Source organism: Ruditapes philippinarum, unplaced genomic scaffold, assembly GCF_026571515.1.
Source record: "Ruditapes philippinarum isolate M1 unplaced genomic scaffold, ASM2657151v2 ctg2171_1_1_1_1, whole genome shotgun sequence".
In the NCBI taxonomy this organism is placed as follows: Eukaryota; Metazoa; Mollusca; class Bivalvia; order Venerida; family Veneridae; genus Ruditapes; species Ruditapes philippinarum.
Window position 1 is genome coordinate 1 of NW_026864434.1, and position 23,193 is coordinate 23,193.

At 32.0% G+C, this 23,193-nt stretch overlaps 1 protein-coding gene across 2 annotated transcripts; it reads left to right on the top strand.

Moving 5' to 3' along the window:
* The first annotated feature begins 16,693 nt into the window (after positions 1-16,693).
* On the top strand, positions 16,694-20,111 carry LOC132725547 (uncharacterized). Of its 2 annotated transcripts, XM_060710683.1 has the most exons (3): positions 16,694-17,778; positions 18,681-19,318; positions 19,547-20,111. In XM_060710683.1, the coding sequence occupies exons 2-3, from the start codon at positions 18,853-18,855 to the stop codon at positions 19,651-19,653; spliced, it is 573 nt and encodes a 190-aa protein (XP_060566666.1). In that variant the 5' UTR covers positions 16,694-17,778; positions 18,681-18,852; the 3' UTR covers positions 19,654-20,111. The 2 variants fall into 2 exon arrangements, with proteins under 2 accessions (XP_060566666.1, XP_060566665.1); XM_060710682.1 differs by lacking the exon at positions 16,694-17,778 and having other exon boundaries at positions 18,073-19,318.
* Positions 20,112-23,193: the final 3,082 nt, after the last annotated feature.

The following is a 23,193-nucleotide window of genomic DNA, read 5'->3' on the forward strand; positions in this document are numbered from 1 at the left end:
CCTTTTTAAAATATGTAAGGAATGAAATAAAATGCAGTTAATATTTTCCCCCCTCCGTAACAACGCGTTCGCCAGATGCTTTTTTAATGGGGAAATCTTACATAACTTCTTTAGAAAGATGAATTTTATAATGTTAAAATAATGGTATCAGAGAAATGTAAGATGCTTGTAACATGAATAAAGTAGCGATAAATGTGAAATTATTTGTCATAAAAGTAGTCAAAACAATGTAGTATTTGACTTCCATATAAAACATGTAAACTACTTATCACTATAACAGTACTGTACTCATCATTGTCAAAAAGCAACAAATGAAAAAGATGGTTCAGGTAATTGGCCATTGTGTATTTTTTGATAATATAAAAGAACATCAAAATAAAAAAGCTGAAAAAACAAATAAAAGCATAATGGGCCTTTAAAATGTTATTTTTAAACCTCTGGGAGATCGATACCCCACATATCCCCTCTATACACCAGTGAGAATTTTACATTATTCTGAAGCTCGCTCTTAATGTGCGACTACTTAAATAGTTGATATTTTTGACTGCCTGTACGGACTACTACTTAAAGCCGCATCTTCACCTACTCAAGTTTCTTATATGTCACATTTACCTAAATGAATGGCTATTTTAACATATTATCAGGCAAATTTTTTACTGAAATGTCTTACTAAGATTACCCAGAATTTATACCTTTGTCTATGCAAAGACTATCATATTTCTGTAAAATGTGTAAATAACAAACGGGAAAATGATGCATTTAGCTAAAAACAATGGAGTTAATGAAAGGTGTACATTCTTTTAAAATAAATGGAAAATTTTAGAAAAACATATTTTAAGCTTAAAGCTGCATGCCTCCAGATGAGTCAAAATATTTCAATAAAATCAAACTTGAGAAATATGTACTACGATTATAGGAAATGTAAAATGATTCAAGATTCAAGTAATATTTTACATGTTATGTGCGGTCAATGACTGAGTTTTCCTACTGCGTTACTAACGCATTAAGTGCTATTTATTCATATTTTGACAACTTTTTGATAATTTACGTAAGTTATAAGTGCCATTGATAATGTGCAAATTGCTTCCTTTTGTTATTCCACTATATTATACATTCAAATAAATTTTCAAAATTTTCATGAATATTAGCGTGAATCTGGAGGCGTGCTGCATTGATACAAATTCTTTTTTTGGTGATTTATTTTGTAAAAGTTCTTCACTTACTAATCAAGACCATTTAAATCCCTATTGATTCAGGGCACATGTTTTGTGTCTATTTAATACCTTGATTTTTGTTTACCATTGGCTTTGACTAAACTATATTATTTAAAACATAATGAACATAAATTTTCTATGACCCCAAAGTGCGGTCGTTTGCCTGATGTTGAAAAATGCACATGTACCTGTTTAACGCACTTTGGGGTCGAAATTGGACCCCAAAGTGCGTAACGCACTTTGGGGTTCGACCCTAAAGTGCGTTTGACCCCAAAGTGCGGTGTTACAGACCCTTTCGTATAGAACGTAATTTTGTTGCCATTGTGTTATCCGGTTCGCGGGACCAAAATGTTGTGTAAACACTAAATAATCAAGATTGCACCGGTTCTTCAATAACGTTGTTTTATTATCGATTACCGGAAGTCAACTCATATAATGACGTCAATAAATAACATATAAAAAGGCGCGTCACGCTAAACGTGACGCTGTGGCGTACCTACCGATACGCCAAATACGCACGGGCGTATGAAAAGAAAAAAAATGAAAATTTCAAATCGGGCATAGATCGATCAACATATTTGTAGCTCCTAATTGATTCTTTAGGTATGCTGAGGATGTTTCCTAATTCAAATATGTGTTACCTATTTTGATAATGTGTATACACAATTTTAGTGAGAATTGATCTATCGTTGTTTCAGTCTGGAATCCCTGTAATAAAAGTTTTTATCGTTTAAATTATCTTAAGATTTTAATTTATACCATCATACTGTATGCGGATTCTATTAAGGAATCCGAAAACAAAAATGTTCGGCCTTTCTTCAAAACCACGGAATGACGTACACAATGTAAAAAAATATGATATGAATAATTTCTTTGGAAATTTCTCTCTCTGCAGATTGAGTTATTAAAATAATCAATGTTATAATGCAAATTTACCCAAATAATGATAATAAAAAGTCAAATTCATTTACAATCATCTTTCCAGCAGAATCAAAATCAATGAAAACTGAACATTTATTTCATTATTTTACATTTATATGCAAAATTAAGTCCTGTCTGCCACTTGACATCTGTAGCACAATGGAAGGGAGTTGACCATATGTAATTCTTTTTTTTATATTTTACCTTATAGTTATAAGTTATTATATATGTCTAAGTTAGTTACATTCTTTTATCTTATATCAATTTTATTCAAAACCATGGCCCACATCTATCGTCCCAAACCATAGTCAAGTTATATTTACAAAAATGTATTTGACCTAAAAATAATATCAATATATAAAGTTGTTTCTACCGTCTTATTTTATTGACTATAGAAATAAATTGCAACCTACTGTAAACAATGATATATATAGTCTCATCTATACATATTGAAGCACAAGTTGTACAGTACGTTATTATGACGTTCTGTTGATGTAGAATTAAATATTGTTGTCATATAAGAAGCTACTAACATGAGTTTTTCTGTGTTTATTTGTTATTTATTCTTCTAAGCAATGTAAGAATTTTAAATCATATCTCAAATATATTTTACGCAACAATGAGTCCACGAATTTTTGGATAACCCCCCGTACATAGTCTCATCTATACATATATAAAACATAGATAAATATACTATACCTATATAAGAGATAATAAGACACGTCAAGTCCAGATTCTTTTATTTTCACCTACTTCTGATTATATACCAACATGCTTTTATGTGCGTTAGTCATTTAACAATGTACTGAACTAATTTAAACATTTCGGATGAAAATTGAAACAAAATAGTTGAGAAAAACACTGTTAAAGATAAAAATTATTTTCTTTAACATTGACATAATGCGCATTTGGAAATACAATGTACTTTTAAAGGACTTAAATGATCACGCGATACTACAATTTAGCTGTGAACACGATACTTTATTGTTACACTAAAACATTTAAGCTATTGTGCTTGTATTATCGTTATACAGATCATTTTAAATAATATTTTCCTTGATTATATCTCATGTTTCGGTATGGTGAAACATAAGAAAAATAACAAGGAAAAAACTTCTTAGACCCATCTTCATAACAATAGAGACACCTGGCTATGTTTAGTTTTTTTCTGATACACGGTCGTAAATAACTTTTTTATGAATCATTTAAGCCAGTGTACAAGCTAGACTGTGCAATTTCTCTTACATTCAATACATGTACTTGATGTTACTTTCATAACTATAGATAAAGACAATTTTTAAGTAGTACAATCCCTGGTAATATCAAAGAGCTATCTTTGATATAAGTCTCGACCAAAGACCTGAACTCGGCGTATACTTAAAATAAGCCAAGGTACGCCCCAGTAAAGCATATTTTCCTTGTTTATATCTCACGTTAAGTTATAGTGAAACAAAAGAAAATAACAAAGAAAAAACTAAACTTGTTACAAAAGGAAATAAAACCCATCTTTTTTACAAGAGAGACACCTGGCTATGTTTTGTTTTTCTAAAAGCAAATATTACATTCAATTTATGTACATTTGTACTATTTTCATAACTATAGATAAAGACAATAGTAGTACAATTAGCTAAAATATCCCCTAAATCCTTAGTTATAGCACAAAGCTATATTTGATATATAAGTCTCTGGCGATCCTTCGGCCAAAAACCGGCACTCGGCGTACACTCATAATAAGCAGAGGTACGCCCCTGGCTAATATTGGCGCAATAACTCAGTACGTACATATGTACGTAACAGAGCTAATAGTATTAAAGGGGGATACTCCGGCGTCCGTCGTCATGCGTCAACAATCGTCTTCTTCTCTGAAATTACTAGACAGATATACTTTAAATATGGCCTGTAGCATTCTTGTGACAGTCACACTTGAATTTGCTCATGTCATTCCAATTGGCCCCTTTAAGGGGTCAGCAGAGGTAAAAATAGAAAAACCTTTAAACATCTTCTTCTACACAACTAATTGATGGATGATCACCAAACTTTGTCTGCAGCATTCTTGGGTAGTCTTTTATCAAGTTTGCTCATATTAATTTGATTGGCCCCTTTTAGGGGTCTTTAGAGCTAAAAATAGAAAAACATTTAGATATCTTCTTCTACAGAACTAATTGATGGATGATCACTAAACTTTGTCTGTAGCATTCTAGGGTAGTCTTTTATCAAGTTTTCATATATGAATTTGATTGGCCCCTTTTAGGGGCCGCTTAAGCTAAAAATAGAAATACCTTTAAATGTCTATTTCTACAGAACTTATGGATGGATGATCACCAAACTTTGTCTGTAGCATTCTTGGGTAGTCTTTTATCAAGTTTGCTCATATCATATTGATTTGATTGGCCCCTTTTATGGGTCTCTAGGGCTCAAAATAGAACAACCTTTAGATATCTTCTTCTACAGAACTAATTGATAGATGATCACCAAACTTTGTCTGTAGCATTCTTGGTTAGTCTTTTATCAAGTTTTCTCATATGAATTTGATTGGCCCCTTTTAGGGGCCGCTTAAGCTAAAAATAGAAATACATTTAAATGTATATTTCTACAGAACTAATAGATGGATGATCACTAAACTTTGTCTGTAGCTTTGTTGGGTAGTCTTTTATCAAGTTTGCTCATATTATTTTGATTGGCCCCTTTTATAGGCGGCTTAAATTAAAAATAGATATACGTTTAAACGTCTTTTGCTACAGAACTAATTGATGGATGATCACCAAACTTTGTCTGTAGCATTCTTGGGTAGTCTTTCATCAAGTTTGCATATATTATTTTGATTGGCCCCTTTAAGGGGCCGCAAAAGCTACAAATAGAAATACCTTTAAATGTCTATTTCTACAGAACTAATCGATGGATGATCACCAAACTTTGTCTGTAGCATTCGTGGGTAGTCTTTTATCAAGTTTGTTCATATTAATTTGATTAGCCCCTTTTAGGGTTCTCTTAAGCTAAAAATAAAAAAAACCTTTAGATATCTTCTTCTACAGAACTAATTGATGGATGATCACCAAACTTTGTCTGTAGCATTCTTGGGTAGTCTTTTATCAAGTTTTCACATATGAATTTGATTGGCCCCTTTTAGGGGTCGCTTAAGCTAAAAATAGAAATACCTTTAAATGTCTATTTCTACAGAACTAATGGATGGATGATCGCCAAACTTTGTCTGTAGCATTGTTGGGTAGTCTTTTATCAAGTTTGCTCATATTATTTTGATTGGCCCCTTTTAGGGGCGGCTAAAATTAAAAATAGATATACGTTTAAACGTCTATTGCTACAGAACTAATTGATTGATGATCACCAAACTTTGTTTGTACATGAAGCATTCTTTGGTAGTCTTTTATCAAGTTTGCATATATCATTTTGATTGGCCCCTTTTAGGGGCCGCAAAAGCTAAAAATAGAAATACCTTTAAATGTCTATTTCTACAGAACTAATTGATGGATGATCACCAAACTTTGTCTGTACAATTCTAGGGTAGTCTTTTATCAAGTTTGTTCATATTAATTTGATTAGCCCCTTTTAGGAGTCTCTTAAGCTAAAAATAGAAAAACCTTTAGATATCTTCTTCTACCTAACTAATTGATGGATGATCACCAAACTTTGTCTGTAGCATTCTTGGGTAGTCTTTTATCAAGTTTTCTCATATGAATTTGATTGGCCCCTTTTAGGGGTCGCTTAAGCTAAAAATAGAAATACCTTTAAATGTCTATTTCTACAGAACTAATAGATGGATGATCGCCAAACTTTGTCTGTAGCATTGTTGGGTAGTCTTTTATCAAGTTTGCTCATATTGTTTTGATTGGCCCCTTTTAGGGGCGGCTAAAATTAAAAATAGATATACGTTTAAACGTCTATTGCTACAGAACTAATTGATTGATGATCACCAAACTTTGTTTGTACATGAAGCATTCTTTGGTAGTCTTTTATCAAGTTTGCATATATCATTTTGATTGGCCCCTTTAAGGGGCCGCAAAAGCTAAAAATAGAAATACCTTTAAATGTCTATTTTTACAGAACTAATTGATGGATGATCACCAAACTTTGTCTGTACAATTCGTGGGTAGTCTTTTATCAAGTTTGTTCATATTAATTTGATTAGCCCCTTTTAGGGGTCTCTTAAGCTAAAAATAGAAAAACATTTACATATCTTCTTCTACAGAACTAATTGATGGATGATCACCAAACTTTGTCTGTAGCATTCTTGGGTAGTCTTTTATCAAGTTTTCTCATATGAATTTGATTGGCCCCTTTTAGGGGTCGCTTAAGCTAAAAATAGAAATACCTTTAAATGTCTATTTCTACAGAAATAATGGATGGATGATCGCCAAACTTTGTCTGTAGCATTGTTGGGTAGTCTTTTATCAAGTTTGCTCATATTATTTTGATTGGCCCCTTTTATGGGCGGCTAAAATTAAAAATAGATATACGTTTAAACGTCTATTGCTACAGAACTAATTGATTGATGATCACCAAACTTTGTTTGTAGCATTCTTTGGTAGTCTTTTATCAAGTTAGCTCGTATCAATTTGATTAGCCCCTTTTAAGGGCCGCTAAAATTAAAGATAGAAATACGTTTAAACATCTTCTCCTACAGAAAAAATTAATGGATGATCACCAAACTTTGTCTGTAGCATTTTTTGGGAACCTTTTATCAAGTTTGCTCACATTAATTTGATTGGCCCCTTTAAGGGGCCACTAAAGCTTAAAATAGAAAAAATAACCTTTGAACATCATTTCCTACTGAAATAATTGATAGATGATCACCAAACTTTGTAGCATTGTTGGGTAGGCTTTTATCAAGTTTGCTCATATTAACTTGATTAGCCCCATTTAAGCTACAGCTTAAATGCCCCAGGTCATGGCATTTCTTCAAATTATTGTTTAAACATATTCTATGCTCAAATTTAATATTAGAATATATTGACACTCCAACACTGAAAAGCAGTTTCTGGTGAGGGACTCAGGGCCGTCATGGTCCTCTCGCAATACAGTAAATTCTCTTTAATAAGACCACAGATGGAACTGACTCAAATATCAGTACGAAATAGTGAAGTCAATTTAATATCTTATGAAGTCCAATATAACTAAATGTTTATTTACCCAGACTTTTATTTAGGTTTTATATATATTTTTATATTTTTTGTAACATTAAAAAGAATGCAAACTAAAGAAAAAATGAGGTTTAACAATTTTTATGCCACCGCAGCATCTGCGATGCTGTCGCATTAGCGATTCACCTTGTGTGTGTGTGCATGTGTGCGTGCGTGTGCGTTATATAGCTTATAAAGTGAATTTTAAAAATCTTCTTGTGAAAAACCACTAGTCAACCAAACTTGGCATGATTGTTCCTTGGGTAAAAGACTTCCAAAGTTGTTAAAAGAATTTGATTCCATGCAGAAATCTGGTTGCCATAGCAACCAAAATTATAAAAATTATAAGAATAAATTTAAAAATCTTCTTGTAAAGACTCACATGGCTAGAGCTTAGATATTTTGCATAAGGCATTGTCTGGTAGACCTCTACCAAGATTGTTCAAATTATAGCCCTGGGGTCAAAATTGGCCCCGCCCCGGGGGTCATTGACTTTCACTATATGTACATATTGTAAAAACTTAAAAAATCTTCTTGACTGAAGGTATAACGCTTAGAGCTTTGATATTTGGTATATGATATCATCTATAGATCCTGTACCAAATTTGTTCAAATGTTGCCTCTAGATTTTGACACTAGTGTCAAAATTAGCCCCGTCCCGGGGGTCAGAGGTAAGAGGTCAGATATTTGGTATGAAACATTGTGTAGTGGACCTTTACCAAGATTGTTCAAATTATAGCCCTTGGGGGGGGGGGGGGCGGTTTCATTGATTTTCATTGTGTACATATAGTAAAAACTTAAACAAACTTTTTGTTTGAAAGGAAACAACTTACATTGCAATGTCTGATACATGTTATGCATTTTTATGTAAAATCTTCAATAGCTTTGAGTAAGTCTAAAGGTCATGATTTTCAGAGATTTTATGAAATTATTCAGGTTCTGAACTCTAGCGAGACAGTTGTGAGCTTTGTTGGCGACCGCGCCGAAGCGCGCCGCCCCTTATGGAATGAAATCAGATTTTGTGAAAGGGCAATTGCAACTTCTCGGGCTTTTTAGCCGGTCATAATAGCCGATCATTCCGATTGGTATGAGGGTGTTTGATATGTAATAGCAAGTAAGTAATTAAGTAAGTAACGACTTTATTTAATGAGGCTAGCCCATTCGGTTTCCTGATCTTCCATGTGGGCCTGAGCATATACATACAATGAAACATAACAACATATAAATACAACATTTATAAAACATCATATTAAGAGACAAACTGTTAATTTTTATACTTAATTTTTAATTTTTGTGGCATTTTCAAAAACTTCAATATTGAAAAATACAAGCAAAGTAAAAATAAATTAAAAATACAACTAATGTTAAAAACAACACAGTTATAGAAGTTATAGTCATCTTGGTATCATATTTAGAGAACTATGTACACAATAAAAATGGATTAATTTACATACATTTAAATGGAAAATTGCCAATGAATATATTTGGCTTGAAATTTTTTTCAAAGTTTCAGAATTTCTAACATGTATTGGAATGTCATTCCATATTGTAGGCCCAGAGTAATTAAATGTTTTCTGTTTTTGGTTTAGGTACATTTAGTTTTGGACAGACCTCAAATTAAAGTTGTGTCTATCATTTACTGTTTGAAATTATTTTTTTATATAATTAGGAAAGGATGGTTCATTTATTGACTTATACGTTAGAATTGCCTTGTGTATCCGATTCTTTGGTTAAAGGACATCCAATTTAGTTCTTTAAATAGTTAATTTGATGGGGCATCAAAATTTTTGTCCAAAATTATTCTAATAGCTCTTTTTTGAAATTTGATTATTTGTGAGAGTAAATCACTGCTGCAGTTTCTCCAAATAGTGCAGCAGTAGTCCAAATGTGGCAGTATATATGCATTGAAAAAAAGTTTTCTAGCATGAACATAAAGATACTGTTTAATTCTAAGAAGCAAATAGAGCTGTGAATTGCATTTTTTAATGATTTTTTGAATGTGTGTTTTCCATTTTAGATTTTTGTCCACATAGACTCCTAGTACTTTTTCAGTGTCAGTAAATTCTACTTCTTGATTGTGAAGGTTAAGAGAAGTGTTGAAGAATGCTCAGATTTTGAATGCTTTATTGAGAAATTCATAGCTTTAGTTTTTTTGCGCATTTAGTACTATTGAATTTTGCACACACCATGTGCTTATACTATCAAAATCTGATTGAAGATTTTCTTCTACTTTCCTTACAGTATTTCCAGTTGAAGTTAGAGAAGTGTCATCTGCAAACATATCAGTATTTGACTTTTTTATATGAAGATGTATGTCATTTATGTAAATTAAGAATAGTAGGGCCCTAGAACTAAGCCCTGGAGTACTCCGCAGACAACTTCAGCAGATTCTGACAAAACACCAGACACATTTACTTTTTGTGACCTGTCTGACAAATATGGTGTAATCCAAGTAATAGTGTGTGAGGAAAGATGATAGAAGGGTAGTTTTTCAATAAGAATTTTGTGAATAACTAAATCAAAGGCCTTAGATAAGTCCAGAAAAACAGTTCCAACAATTTTGCCATCATTAAGCGCATTTATCCAATTATCAATTAAATTTGTAAGTGCTGTTTCACATTAATGGTATGCCCTGAAGCCTGATTGAGCTGTGTAGAGGAAATTGTTTATTTCTTAAAATAGCTTCAAGTGGTCAGAAACATGTTTTTCAAAAAATTTTGAGATAAGTGGGAGAACTGAAATTGGTCTATAGTTTGTTTTTGTCAGATTTGAGTCCTTTCTTGTAGATTGGTGTTACCTTTGATGGTTTTAACTGTGTAGGAAATTTTCCATTTTAATACTTAAGTTTATTATGGTATAAAGGGGTTTGTCTATGACACTTGCTGCCGTTTTTAGAAATTTTGCACTAATGACATCTAAGCCTGTTGCTTTCGTAATATCGAGACTGTTCAGTTTTTGTTTTACATAACTTAGTTCAACATACGGGATTTTAAATTTATTTGGTTAATTTGTGCTTTCAGATTTAAAAGATTCTTGAAGAGCAATTTTCATTTTATGTGATAACTCAATTATATTTTCATCTTTTTAAAATACATTTTCGAAAAAGATGTATAATGTTTCTACTGTTAACTTTTGATCAGTTATTAACAAACCATTTTCATCATTTATTTAGGATGTCTGTTGACCATCTGTTTTTCCTGATAGACTTTTCAAGTTTTTCCAAAGTTTTTTAGGCTTTTTCTTATTTGAATTTATCTCAGGATTAAAAAAAATTGTTTTTGCTATATGGATGAGTTTTTTCACTTGTGTCTTCCAGTACTACTTGAAGTCATCAACATTATTTTTCTTTTCTTTGCATAGTCCCTACTATGTATTGCATTAGCTATATCTTCATTGAACTAATTAATCAGCTTGATTTTTATGTTTAACTCTTTTTTTGTTTGTAAGGAGCATGTATGTGAAGAGTTTCTAAAAATAGTTTGTTAAAAGGGTCTAAAGCATCATCTGGATCATTAAACATATCAGTAAGGGACCATGGTTGTTTTGACAGATCATTTAGGAATGTATCAGCATTAAAGTTCTGTAAGTACCTGTATTTGATTACGTTGCATTTTTAAAGGAGTGAAACATTTATATACCAATCATATTACATAATTGAGAGACATATCTTATATCTTCCTCTATGCTTGAAGAGATACTAAGTAATTTATACGTTGTCCTCTTTGATATATTTTTGAAAACTTGCATGGGAACAAATTACCAACTTTGACCAGGCAACTTATTTTAAATGTTTTAGTTAAAATGTAAATAAATAAATGTAAAGAGAACAAAAATACTAAAACGATCAATAAAACGCATTATTTTGACACAATTTATTGTGTTGTTTATCATACAATGTATACTAAAACAGTCCATTTTATCTAAACCAAAAGAATTGCGCATTTTACAATTGGTTATGTTTTTATTGCGAAAAAATAAAATAAATAAATAACATAAAATAAAAAATAAACGTTATATAGCTCATAAAGTTCTATTAAGATACTACGACTTTTGTAAATTACATATATTAAACTTGCAATTGTATAATGCATTAATCAGTGGCCACGTGTGATGTTCAGTGACAAATCCAAATTCACCCGAGACTTTCGTGACAATCAAAGAGGTCTGGCGTTGACAAGGCGAACGTTTTAATGACGCTGCTGGTCCATTATGGAATGGGGTGGCGCTTGTTTGACTGCCACAGCACAGATACATGTGTGCCATGACTATGTAATCGGCCAGTCATACCGTGATGTAGGGTCTTCATGTCATCCCGTTTGCAAAGAATTTATTTGTCTTTAACGACAAATAATGATATGGCCAATAAGGCAAGACTTGTCGAGCCCGAACTTATCACCTATTTAGCACGTGGAACATTTTTGAAACGTGTCCGCGGACGTGATTCTCTGTCCTGAACATCACGTGAGCTAGTTGCGGTGCTGTAGGAATAGTGGTCTAGAATTCGTAAGCATAGGACATTGTCCTTTTATTGGGAGTATACTAGTAACTTAGATATCAGACAGTTATCTGTAATACTAGATAAATTTTCATTTAATATATAATGCGGATTTTTTTCGGACATATCCCTTGCGAGGATCATTTATGTAAAGTTTAATTACTGTGCAGTCATTGGTTTAAGAGATGTTTTATTAGAGTATTTGTTGAAGAGACACGACGACGGATGACCTCGGATCACAATAGCTCGCCATTAGCACGTTGTGCTCAGATGAGCTAAAACAAAGGATAAAAATTCTGCCAAACGAGCCACTGGGAAACGATCGACTTTTTCTTCTTTTTCTAAAAGCAAACAAATGGTGATTTAAGCAAATCATTAAAAAAAAAATTGAAGATTTGTTTGTATCATAATTTCTGTCTAGTCACACTTCTCTTTTCTTGTCAAAGTGTGTATGAATCATTTCCATAAATAAATGACCAAGTTAAAGAAATATAAGCAGAATTCAATCTTTTGACGGGCATTAAAAGGTTAAGGTTTGTTTGCTTGATTGGGTTATGTCACACCGACACAGTATATAGCATTATAGGTGAAATTGCGACGTTCCAGCTTTACTGGTAGAAAACCTCAGGTGCCCTTCCGTGCATTATTTCAGGCACGGACGGGCACCTTCAGGAGTACAACCATCGACGTTCCGTAAGCTAGCTGGATAACTTCCACACATGAAAGAATCCAAAGAATGGTCAAGGTCATATCTAAATTATTTCATCACAAGTGTTTTGTCCAGTATAAATCAAATCCTTACATAAATAACAAACTTATGACAACTTAACCAAACTTCAATAGTTTGACCTTGACAGTCGTTTATTGCTCAAGGTCAAGGTCAGTTCAACATTTAAGAAGGTCTTGTCTCTCAAGTTCATAATCTTCAAATCAACTCATATAATTTTGATGTTTTCATTGCTTACGCGGGTTCCGCTCTTTTCAAGATTGTTATATCTTTAATATATAGAGCTAAAAGCTTGATCCGCAGATTGAACGGCAGACGATTTTTACTGACAAGTTATATTTTTTAAATATACGGCTTATGCTTTCAAAACAAAACATACTTTTATGAATATTTCAATACTTTCATAACACTTACAAGAACAACAACATAAACGTTTATTAATGTCAGGGTCATATACAGAAAAACATTAAAGAAAAAGTTTTAAACATTGTACTGGTAATTAACATGGGGACAATGATGAAACATCTATATATAAATAAATATAATTTTTATATATAAGTTAATAAACTTATAGATATCTTCCACTGAACTCCACATCGAAACCGGAATCAAAAGATCTACTTAGCCTCAATTAAAGTAAATTGCATTTTTAAAGGAGTGATATATTTAATAACCAATCATATAACATAATTCAGAGACTTATCTGATATCTTCCTCTATGCTTAAAGAGATACTAAGTAATTTATGCGTTGTCTTCTTTAATAAATTTTTTTGATAACTTGGCTGAGAAAAAAATTACCAACTTTTACCAGGCAACTAATTTTAAACTTTTAGTTAAAATGTAAATAAATAAATGTACATAAATAACAAACTTATGAACAAACTTATGACAACTTAACCAAACTTCAATAGTTTGACCTTGACAGTCAAGGTCGTTTATTGCTCAAGGTCAAGGTCAGTTCAACCTTTTAGAAGGTCTTGTCTCTCAAGTTCAGAATCTTCAAATCAACTCATATAATTTTGATGTTTTCATTGCTTACGCGGGCTCCATTCTTTTCATGATTGTTATATCTTTAATATATAGAGCTAAAAGCTTGATCCGCAGATTAAACGGCAGACGTCTTTTACTAACAAGTTATATTTTTTATATATACGGCTTATGCTATCAGAACAAAACATACTTTTATGAATATTTCATTACTTTCAGAACACTTACAATAACAACAACAACAACAACAATTAAATCGTTTAAACATGTCAAACTCATATACAGAACAACAATACAGAAAAAAGTTTTAAACATTGTACTGGTAATTAACATGGGGACAGCGATGAAACATCTATGTATCGATACCGGAATCAAAAGATCTACTTAGCCTCAATTAAAGTAAATTGCATTTTTAAAGGAGTGATAAATTTATAACCAATCCTATAACATAATTGAGAGACTAATCTGATATCTTCCTCTATGCTTGAAGAGATACTGAGTAATTTATACGTTGTCTTCTTTGATATATTTTTTGAGAACTTGGATGGGAATAAATTAATAGGCAACTACATGTAATTTAAAATTGTTTAGTTAAAATGTAAATAAATAAATGTAAAGAGAACAAAAATACTAAAAAGATCAATAAAACGCATTATTTTGACACAATTTATTGTGTTGTTTATCATACAATGTATACTTAAACAGTCCAATTTATCTAAACCAAAAGAATTGCGCATTTTACAATTGGTTATGATTTTATTGCAAAAAATAATAAATAGATAAAATAAAGAATAAACGTTATATAGCTCATAAAGTTCTATTAAGATAATACGACTTTTGTAAATTATTAAACTTGCAATTGTATAATGCATTAATCAGTGGCCGTGTTTGATGTTCAGTGACAAATCCAAATTCACCCGAGACTTTCCTGATGGTCGGAGAGGTCTGGCGTTGACAAGGCGAACGTTTTAATGAGGCTGCTGATCCATTTTGGAATGGGGTGGCACATGTTTGACTGCCACAACACAGGTACATGTGTGCCATGACTGTGTAAACGGCCACTAATACCATGGAGTAAGGTCATCATGTCATCCCGTTTGCAAAGAATTTATTTGTCTTTAACGAAGATAATGCTATGTCAATAAGGCAAGACTTGACGAGCCCGAACTTATCACCTATTTAGCACGTGGAACATTTTTGAAAAGTGTCCACGGACGTGATTCTCTGCCCTGAACATCACGTGAGCTACATGTAGTTGCAGTGCTATAGGAATAGTGGTCTAGAATTCGTACGCATAGGACATTGTCCTTTTATTGGGAGTATACTAGTAACTTAGATATCAGACAGTTATCTGTAATAATACATATAGATAAATTTTCATTTAATATATAATGCGGATTTTTTTGGACATATCCCTTGCGGGGATCATTCATGTAAAGTTTAATTACTGTGTAGTCATTGGTTTAAGAGATGTTTTTAGAGTAAATGTTGAAGAGACACGACGACGGACGACCTCGGATCACAATAGCTCGCCATTAGCACGCTGTGCTCAGATGAGCTAAAACAAATTTTTTCTAAAAGCAAACAAATGGTGATTTAAGCAAATTATTAAAAAGAAAACTGAAAATTTTTTTTTCATAATTTTAGTAAGTCTGTCTAGTCACACTTCTTATTTTGTCAAAGTGTGTATTAATCACTTCCATAAATAAATGACAAAGTCAAAAAATATAAGCAGCATTCAATCTTTTGACGGGCATTAAAATGTTAAGGTTTCTTTGCTTGATTGGGTTATGTCACCGAAACAGTAAATAGCATTAAAGGTGAAATTGCGACGTTCCAGTCACACTGGTAGAAAATCTCAGGTGTCCTTCCGTGCATAATTTCAGGCACGGACGGGCACCTGAGTAGAACTATCGACGTTCCGTAATATAGCCGGATAGCTTCCTTACATAAAAGAATCCAAAGAAATGTCTAGGTCATATCTAAATTATTCAACATGTTTGTTTGGTCACAAATGTTTTGACTAGGTATAAATCAAATCCTTACATAAATAACAAACTTATGACAACGTAACCAAACTTCAATAGTTTGACCTTGACAGTCAAGGTCGTTTATTGCTCAAGGTCAAGGTCAGTTCAACCTTTTAGGTCTTGTCCAAAAGGTTTTTAGCCAAGTATGAAGATAATTCATTGATTAACAAGTTATGTAGGCCTAACAGTGAAATGATGCACTTTTCCAAGATAAAATTACTGGAAAAAATAAGTTTCAAAAAAATACAGAATTGTTTTTCCGGACAGAAATAAAAGGTGAAGATCGCTTGAAATAGTCCGAATGCATGAATTAGTAGTCTAAATTGTGAAATAGTTTGAATGCATGGATGAATAAGCTTCATTGTGAAATTGACTAAATGCATGAATAAGTGTAAAATGGTATGAATGCATGGATAAACTTAATTGTGAAATAATTGTGAAATAATCTGTACGCATGGATAAGTAGGCTTAATTATAATTGTGAAAAACAATTAGTATGAACCTGGGACAGAATATAATTGTTATTATATTGTATCGTATCGTATATTGTCATATCATATCATATTGTTAATTTGCAATATGATTAAAGTCAAGTCTTAACTCATGAGTAAGTAAAAAATAAAGAATGAATGTTAGAATTCCGAATGCGTTCCTAATCAATAATTAAGTCTGACAGCATGGAAATGCAATGATTAAGTGTGAGAGCGTATGGATAAAAAGTAAAAAAAGCATATCATAAGTAAGCATTTAAAAGTAAAAAGTCTTAAAGCATGGATATGTAACATTATTTAATTAAAGAATCAAAATGAAATCATAAACTTTTAAATATAAAATGCAAAAGTAAAGTAATAAATGGATGCAAATGGAATGGTAAAAATAATAATAAGTCTGAATCCAGGAATTTGTCATAAAAAACGAGCGTAGAAATTCATTATTATAATAATATAATATTAACACGGTAATGAATTGCAACAAATTACTAGTGTTCAGTTTCATATATTTTTGTGGCGTTTGTTCAACATTATATTATTTCTTAGTCGTTTAAATATACAAAGAACACTTATTTTTTTCGCTAGTACTTCTAATAAGTTTAATTTCAACAGAGTTGTTTCAAAACTACTTTATATATTTAAATAGGATAAAGATTGCATCGCCTAGCCTTTAATTTTTTGCTGGGTTATTATTATTATTATTTTGTCTTTGCAAAAAAACATGGAATAATTTACAAACATTATAAACATATCGCATACAAGTTAATGGAAATTAAAAAATCAATCAGTGAAACAGAATAAATACTGGTGTTCAGAGAAAACAGAATAAAAACCGGTGTTCAGTGAAACAGAATAAATACCGGTGTTCAGTGAAAATAGAATTAATATATGTGTTCACGGAAACAAAATAAATACCGGTGTTCAGTGAAACAGTAATAAATACCGGTGTTCAGTGAAAACAGAATAAACATTAGTGTCAGTGTAACAGAATAAATACGAGTCAGGGGCGTACCTCGGCTTATTATGAGTGTACGCCGAGTGCCGGTTTTTGGCCGAAGGATCGCCAGAGACTTATATATCAAATATAGCTATGTGCTTTAACTAATGATTTAGGGGATATTTAAGCTAATTGTACTACTATTGTCTTTATCTATAGTTATGAAAATAATTAAGAACATATACTGAAGAAATAGCACGAAGTCTAACGTGTACACTGTTTTAAACAGTTTAAAAGTTATTTGCTTTTAAAAAAACAAAACATAGCCAGGTGTCTCTCTTGTAAAAAAGATGGGTGTTATCTCCTTTTGTAACAAGTTTAGTTTCTTCTTTGTTATTTTTCTTTTGTTTCACCATAACTTAACGTGAGATAAAATCAAGGAAAATATGCTTTAAAATGATCTGTATGACTTTAATACAAACACAACAGCTTAAATGTTTAGTGTAACGAAAGGTTGTCGTATTCAAACGATCATTTAGCTTCCTTTAAATATTTTTATGCGTATTATGTCAATGGTGTAGTATTGTCTTTAACATTTTTGTTCTCAACTCTAGTCTTTCAAAAGAAGTTAAATGCCTCACGCACATAAATTATTATCTAAAGTCGGCGAAAATAAAAAAGAATTTAGACATGATGTGTCTTATATGGTTATACATCGTTCTCTATCTTCGGCAGTTTAACGTACGCGCTGTACCCCGGAGTGTTCAGTGTAATTAGAATAAATATTATTGTTCAGTGAATCAGAATAGATATACTGGTGTTCAATTAAACAGAATAGATGTAAGTGTTCAGTAAAAACGGAATAAATACTGGTGTTCAGTGAAGCAAAATAGATGTTAGTGTTCAGTGAAAACGGAATAAATACTGGTGTTCAGTGAAACAGAATATACCTTTTTACAATACGATTTTTCCTTAGCAACGAATGTTGCAACAAAAATAGACAACATTTAGCGTACTTAAAGGCTTTAAAAGACGTCATTATAAGTAATGTCACTCAGAAAACAGATTTTTTGGGGGAGATTTATTAAAGCGATAAGTACTTAAAACGTGAATTGATATTTATGACAGATTTACAAAATTAGCGGGTTTAATAATTCAATGGCCAAAAGTCCTCTGTTCAAGGTATCATTAGATGACTTTTTCATTAGTAATTCAAATTAAAACAGCAGGGTGTTAAAGATGAAATTTTATTACCCATGTATTACATAATATTTCATAAATTGTATTCCTTTGAAAGTGGTTTGGCAAGGCGGTAAGTGTCAAACAGATTGAGACGTGACCGGTTGTTATTTGCCAGCTACTTTACAATATCATTCAACCGGGACGTTTCAGTACCAAAACATAGTTAATCACTTAAAATTATGAAAATCGTAATTTAAGGAACTTTTATTTATACCAATCTCATCAAAGTCACATATATATTTAGCTCCATGTCAATGTTTATTAATATTGTGAAGTGACAATTAGTGTACGTGCATTTCAATGTGTTACGAGGAAGCGGATAAAGTGTGTGTTATTTCACAAACCATCTTAAATTCTCAACAGTTTGAAAAATTATTTAAATATATCTATGTGACTTAAAAAAATATGTTTTGCATCACAGTCATGTCGAATAAAGGATAAAATTAGATTAACTGAAAACTAAAAGTGCATTATTAAGTACGTGTTCCGACTTTTTTCAGAATGATAATTAACCTCGATTTTATATGTTATAAAATTTCTTTAATTTTTATATGGACGAGTTCAACAAAAATAAAAAGGTCTATAGATAAAAGTGTTCAGTAAAAACGGAATAAATACTAGTGTTCAGTGAAACAGAACAAATTTAATGATCCATGAAAGAAATACATATACATGTTATCCGGTTTGAACTTTGATATATTTTTATGTATAATACCAAATAGAATTGTGGTACGTCTCACAATGGATAAACACAGGGTGGATTATACAAAATGGAAACTCAAGTGTATAAATCAGAATTGGTTTTTAGATATCGATGGAAAACTGAAATTTTTAGATATTTTGAAAAAATCGCGTACAGCTCAGTTGATAGAAAACGTTATTTTCACTGACAATGTCAGGTATCAAATAACTGAAGAGAGCGATGGCGATATCTCGATAAGAGAAATAGAGAATGTCACTGAGATTAAACGCACGAAAACTGTAAAGGTGACGGAGTCAAAAGAAGTTAGGACAAAACACGAAGGAGTTACCAATTACACATTTGAAGAGATTTCAGTATCACCACTAAACAGAACTCGTAACGAATCTCTAAAGAGACGAAATGAGCGACAGAAGGCTGATAAGACTGTCGTTGAAGGTATTTCCGTGTATCGGTTCAGAACTTTAGTAAATAAGTAAATAAAATATTGTTCTATCCAACACCCGAGATGAAAATAACCTTGAAAATTGTAAAATATAATTGTTAAATTGGCAATTATAGGGAAATTGCATTAACTGTCATTATATTCATATACATGATCTCACTTATTCATTTTTTTTCATCATTTTTGTATCAGGACTAAATGTCTGTCTTATGACTTTTTAGGTGCCAAATGGTTTCATAATGACACTAAGGCGTCTTCAGAAGAAATGACACAAGAATTTGGAAGTGAAGAATATGTTAAAAAAGATGGTAGGCTTGTTTTTAGCTAAATTGAAACTGCTTTCAAATTCTAGAACGATTTTCTAATGTATAAATATAAGCATGAATTGTTTTTGAGATAATTATTTGATACAGATGATGACTTTGTGCTAATCGCTGCAGTTCGGAAGGCTGAAGACAAATAGGTGGTTGCTCTAGCGCGTGACAAGTAAGAATAAAAATAGATATAGCTGACCTTATTAATCCAAGTGTCCAATTTGCAATTCATCATTTGTTTTTTGGAGAAATATCCAAGCTCTTTTATGAAATACCTCAATTTGTCTGTGATTTGTAAAATCCTTACTGCAACTTCTCGATCCATGAATGGCGACCTATTGATAATCAATTTAGTTATATAATTGACTTTAAGCCATTATTACTACGTGCTTTGTGCCATAGCGTGAAGCAATCACCAAAGAGACATTTTGACTTCATCAAGAAACTTCAACATTTTATTACAATTTACCCTACTCGCCAAGAATAATTGGGGTAGTGAATAAGTGTAAATTATGTTCTTATACTTATTAACTCTTTTTAGGTGTATTTCAGGGGTTTCTTTAAAGAGTAAGACTTTTCCTTTACAAGAAAAACTCCCCACAACAAATCAGTGTGTATGTATAATTTCATACATATATTATGTTTATCTAAATTTATTCAGTATGTTTTTTATATCATTATTCCGCTTTTTGAGATATTGTGAAACCAATTTTAGGATCTTGTTATTTAAGCTATGCTCTGTATATTATCAAAAGAAAAAAATATTCATGACAGTATAAATTTTTCAGAACAAGTCTTCTTAGCTGGAATATGTACCAGGCAATTATAAACTGGTAACAACGATAAAAACTATTGGGAAGGTGAAACTATTACGAGAAATTTTTCTTTTCAAGGTTTTTTTATTTTTTTAAAAGCCATTTTCAAATCAATTGTTGTTCATATATCCTGCGGGTCGATCGCCTATTCTGCTTTCTTAGGCTCTTACCCAGTAATGTAGCAATTTTTTTTGCAAGTCGGTGACAGACAAATAACCAATTAGACCCCAATGTCCAAAACCGATTTAATACATGTTCTTAGTTATATTTAATTAATTTTATCAGGTTTGTCTTTCATATTTTTCATAAACTTTTTATGAATTTTTTCATGATACTTTTTCATGATAATTTTTATGCCCCCACCAAAGTGGGGTGCAATAGCGTTGCCACTTGTCCGTCCGTACTTCTGTTTCCGTCCGTCCGTCCATACATCCGTACGTCTGTCCGTACGTCCCGAAATTTTGTGAACGCAAACTCCTCTTAAAACCGGATGGCAGATTTTGTTTAAACGTCCAGGGATGAACAAACCCTAATGTGTAGATTTGTAGTAAAGGAAGGAATTTTTGCTGCGACTAAATTTAACAGAATTATGGCCCTTTGTTTATTTTTTCACTATATACTATGTAGAAATTTTGTGAATGCAACTCCTCTTAAACCGGATGGCAGATTTTGCTTAAACTTCCAGGGATTATCAACCTTAATGTGTTTGATGTTAGTAAGGAAGGAATTTTTGCTGCGACTAAATTTAACAGAATTATGGCCCCTTGTTTATTTTTTCACTATATACCATATAGAAATTTTGTGAACGCAACTCCTCTTTAACCGGATGGCAGATTTTGCTTAAACTTCCAGGGATGAACAGAATTATGGCCCTTTGTTGATTTTTTCACTATTATACCATATATATGTTGTCAGTGGGGGCATCCGTGTCCTTTGGACACAGTTCTTGTTTATGTTAATTTAAATCATACAAAATTTATTTAAGTTCATTTTGTAAAAGATCTTGTATACACTCTCGAACTGTTAGATGCATCAAAGGAACTTGAAAATTCATCAAATATTTACTATCAAGTCCGATTTTTCTAAAAAAAAAAAAAAAAAAAAAAAAAGAACATCAATATATATAAAACATCATCTTGTGCTTTTGATATAGATAGATATGGTAGTTTTTAGAAAATTGGACCTAAACAGTGTATATTGATAAATTGATAAAGTTACTGTGGTTCTGTTAAATTAATGTAGAGGTTATCAGACCTCGAATGATTGCTGACGGTATCCATTTTCGAGTATCAAATTGAAGTTAATGGATCCTATTTAAAACGTGAAATCATTCGAACCAGTCTGCAAAAATTTTTATACGCATGCTCCGCTTCAAAATACGACTTTTCTTAAACTAACATAGAGATGGACAAGTCGGTAAATGTAATATTTCGAAAATATAATATCCGTTACATTTAACATAACAAACAATGGTTCATTCCGTTTTTCATCCTTTATACTGTATAAATTGATTATTGTTTTCTGAATAGCATTTTACTATTTCGTGTTTTTAAAAAATTGTAACAGTATTATTTATCAGTATAATATCTGATTATACGAGTATTTGCTACAGAAAAATGAAATAGAATGGCTACCAGTTCAATTTTGTTACAGTTAGATTCAGTTGACAATTTCAGATCATCACAGTATTTGTTCGGGGTAATAAAATAAGTAAGACATAGGTTTGTGACTAACAGTAAAAATATCATTCCTTACCCTTGGCTAACGCCTCGGGTAACAGTATTTTCCGCGGGAGTTCTTTTACTGTTACCCACAAACCCATGTGTATAGCTTCAATATCACTTAACACTATTGCATGCCCGAGAGGTGGTGGTGTTGGTAGCTTTCACTCCGGATCACGGCAGTAAGCCACATTGAATTCACCAGTGCACAGTTCAACCACTGAATCGTTCATGGGCAGGCTATTAAGCAGTTTACCAGTTCTAGTTGCCTTCACTTTCGCAAGGAACTGAAACTTCTGTACATGCCAGACTAGAGGTACAATGCGAATGGCCGTAGAAAGGATTTCATGATCAATCACAACGAAATGACCGGCGGCGTCCGGTTATCAAACCCGGGTCGCCCGATTTACAGTCCAACACTCTACCTATTGAGCTAACCGGATCAAGACAAGCGTATACCGAGTTTTTGTAGCCCCTTCAATTTCGAAACACCTCGCCAATTATTCTAAATTAGAGCTTATTTATCCGGAAAATGACGGAACTAACCGATAACAAAACAGCTGTTGTGAAGAAAGCACTTAGATCCTCCTCACACCTATCCCGCCTTTCAACACTTACATTAACATGTTTCTGTATTAACAAGTGTTTAAAAGTGGATCAATTGTTCGAATATTAAATATAGAAAAGACGGAAACTAAGATGCTTATGTATATTATTTGACGAAAGCATTTAATTCGTAGAATTGTACTTACTCAGTAACAGCACTTTGATAATTAATTATTTAATCGTAGATTTATAGATAAGTCGAGAGAGATGAGATGTTGTTTAAGAAATATTATTTGACGTTAAGAATATGGTTATGTGTATCTAACAGTTTACTATATATTTTTTAGGTATTTTGTTAATGTTTTTTTTTAATTTTATTTTTTGTTAATTAAAATACTTTTGTTAAATTGTCAGTAAATAGCTTTGATAAAGTCTTACTTACTAAAAATAACGTTTCTGTCTGAGGGAGGAT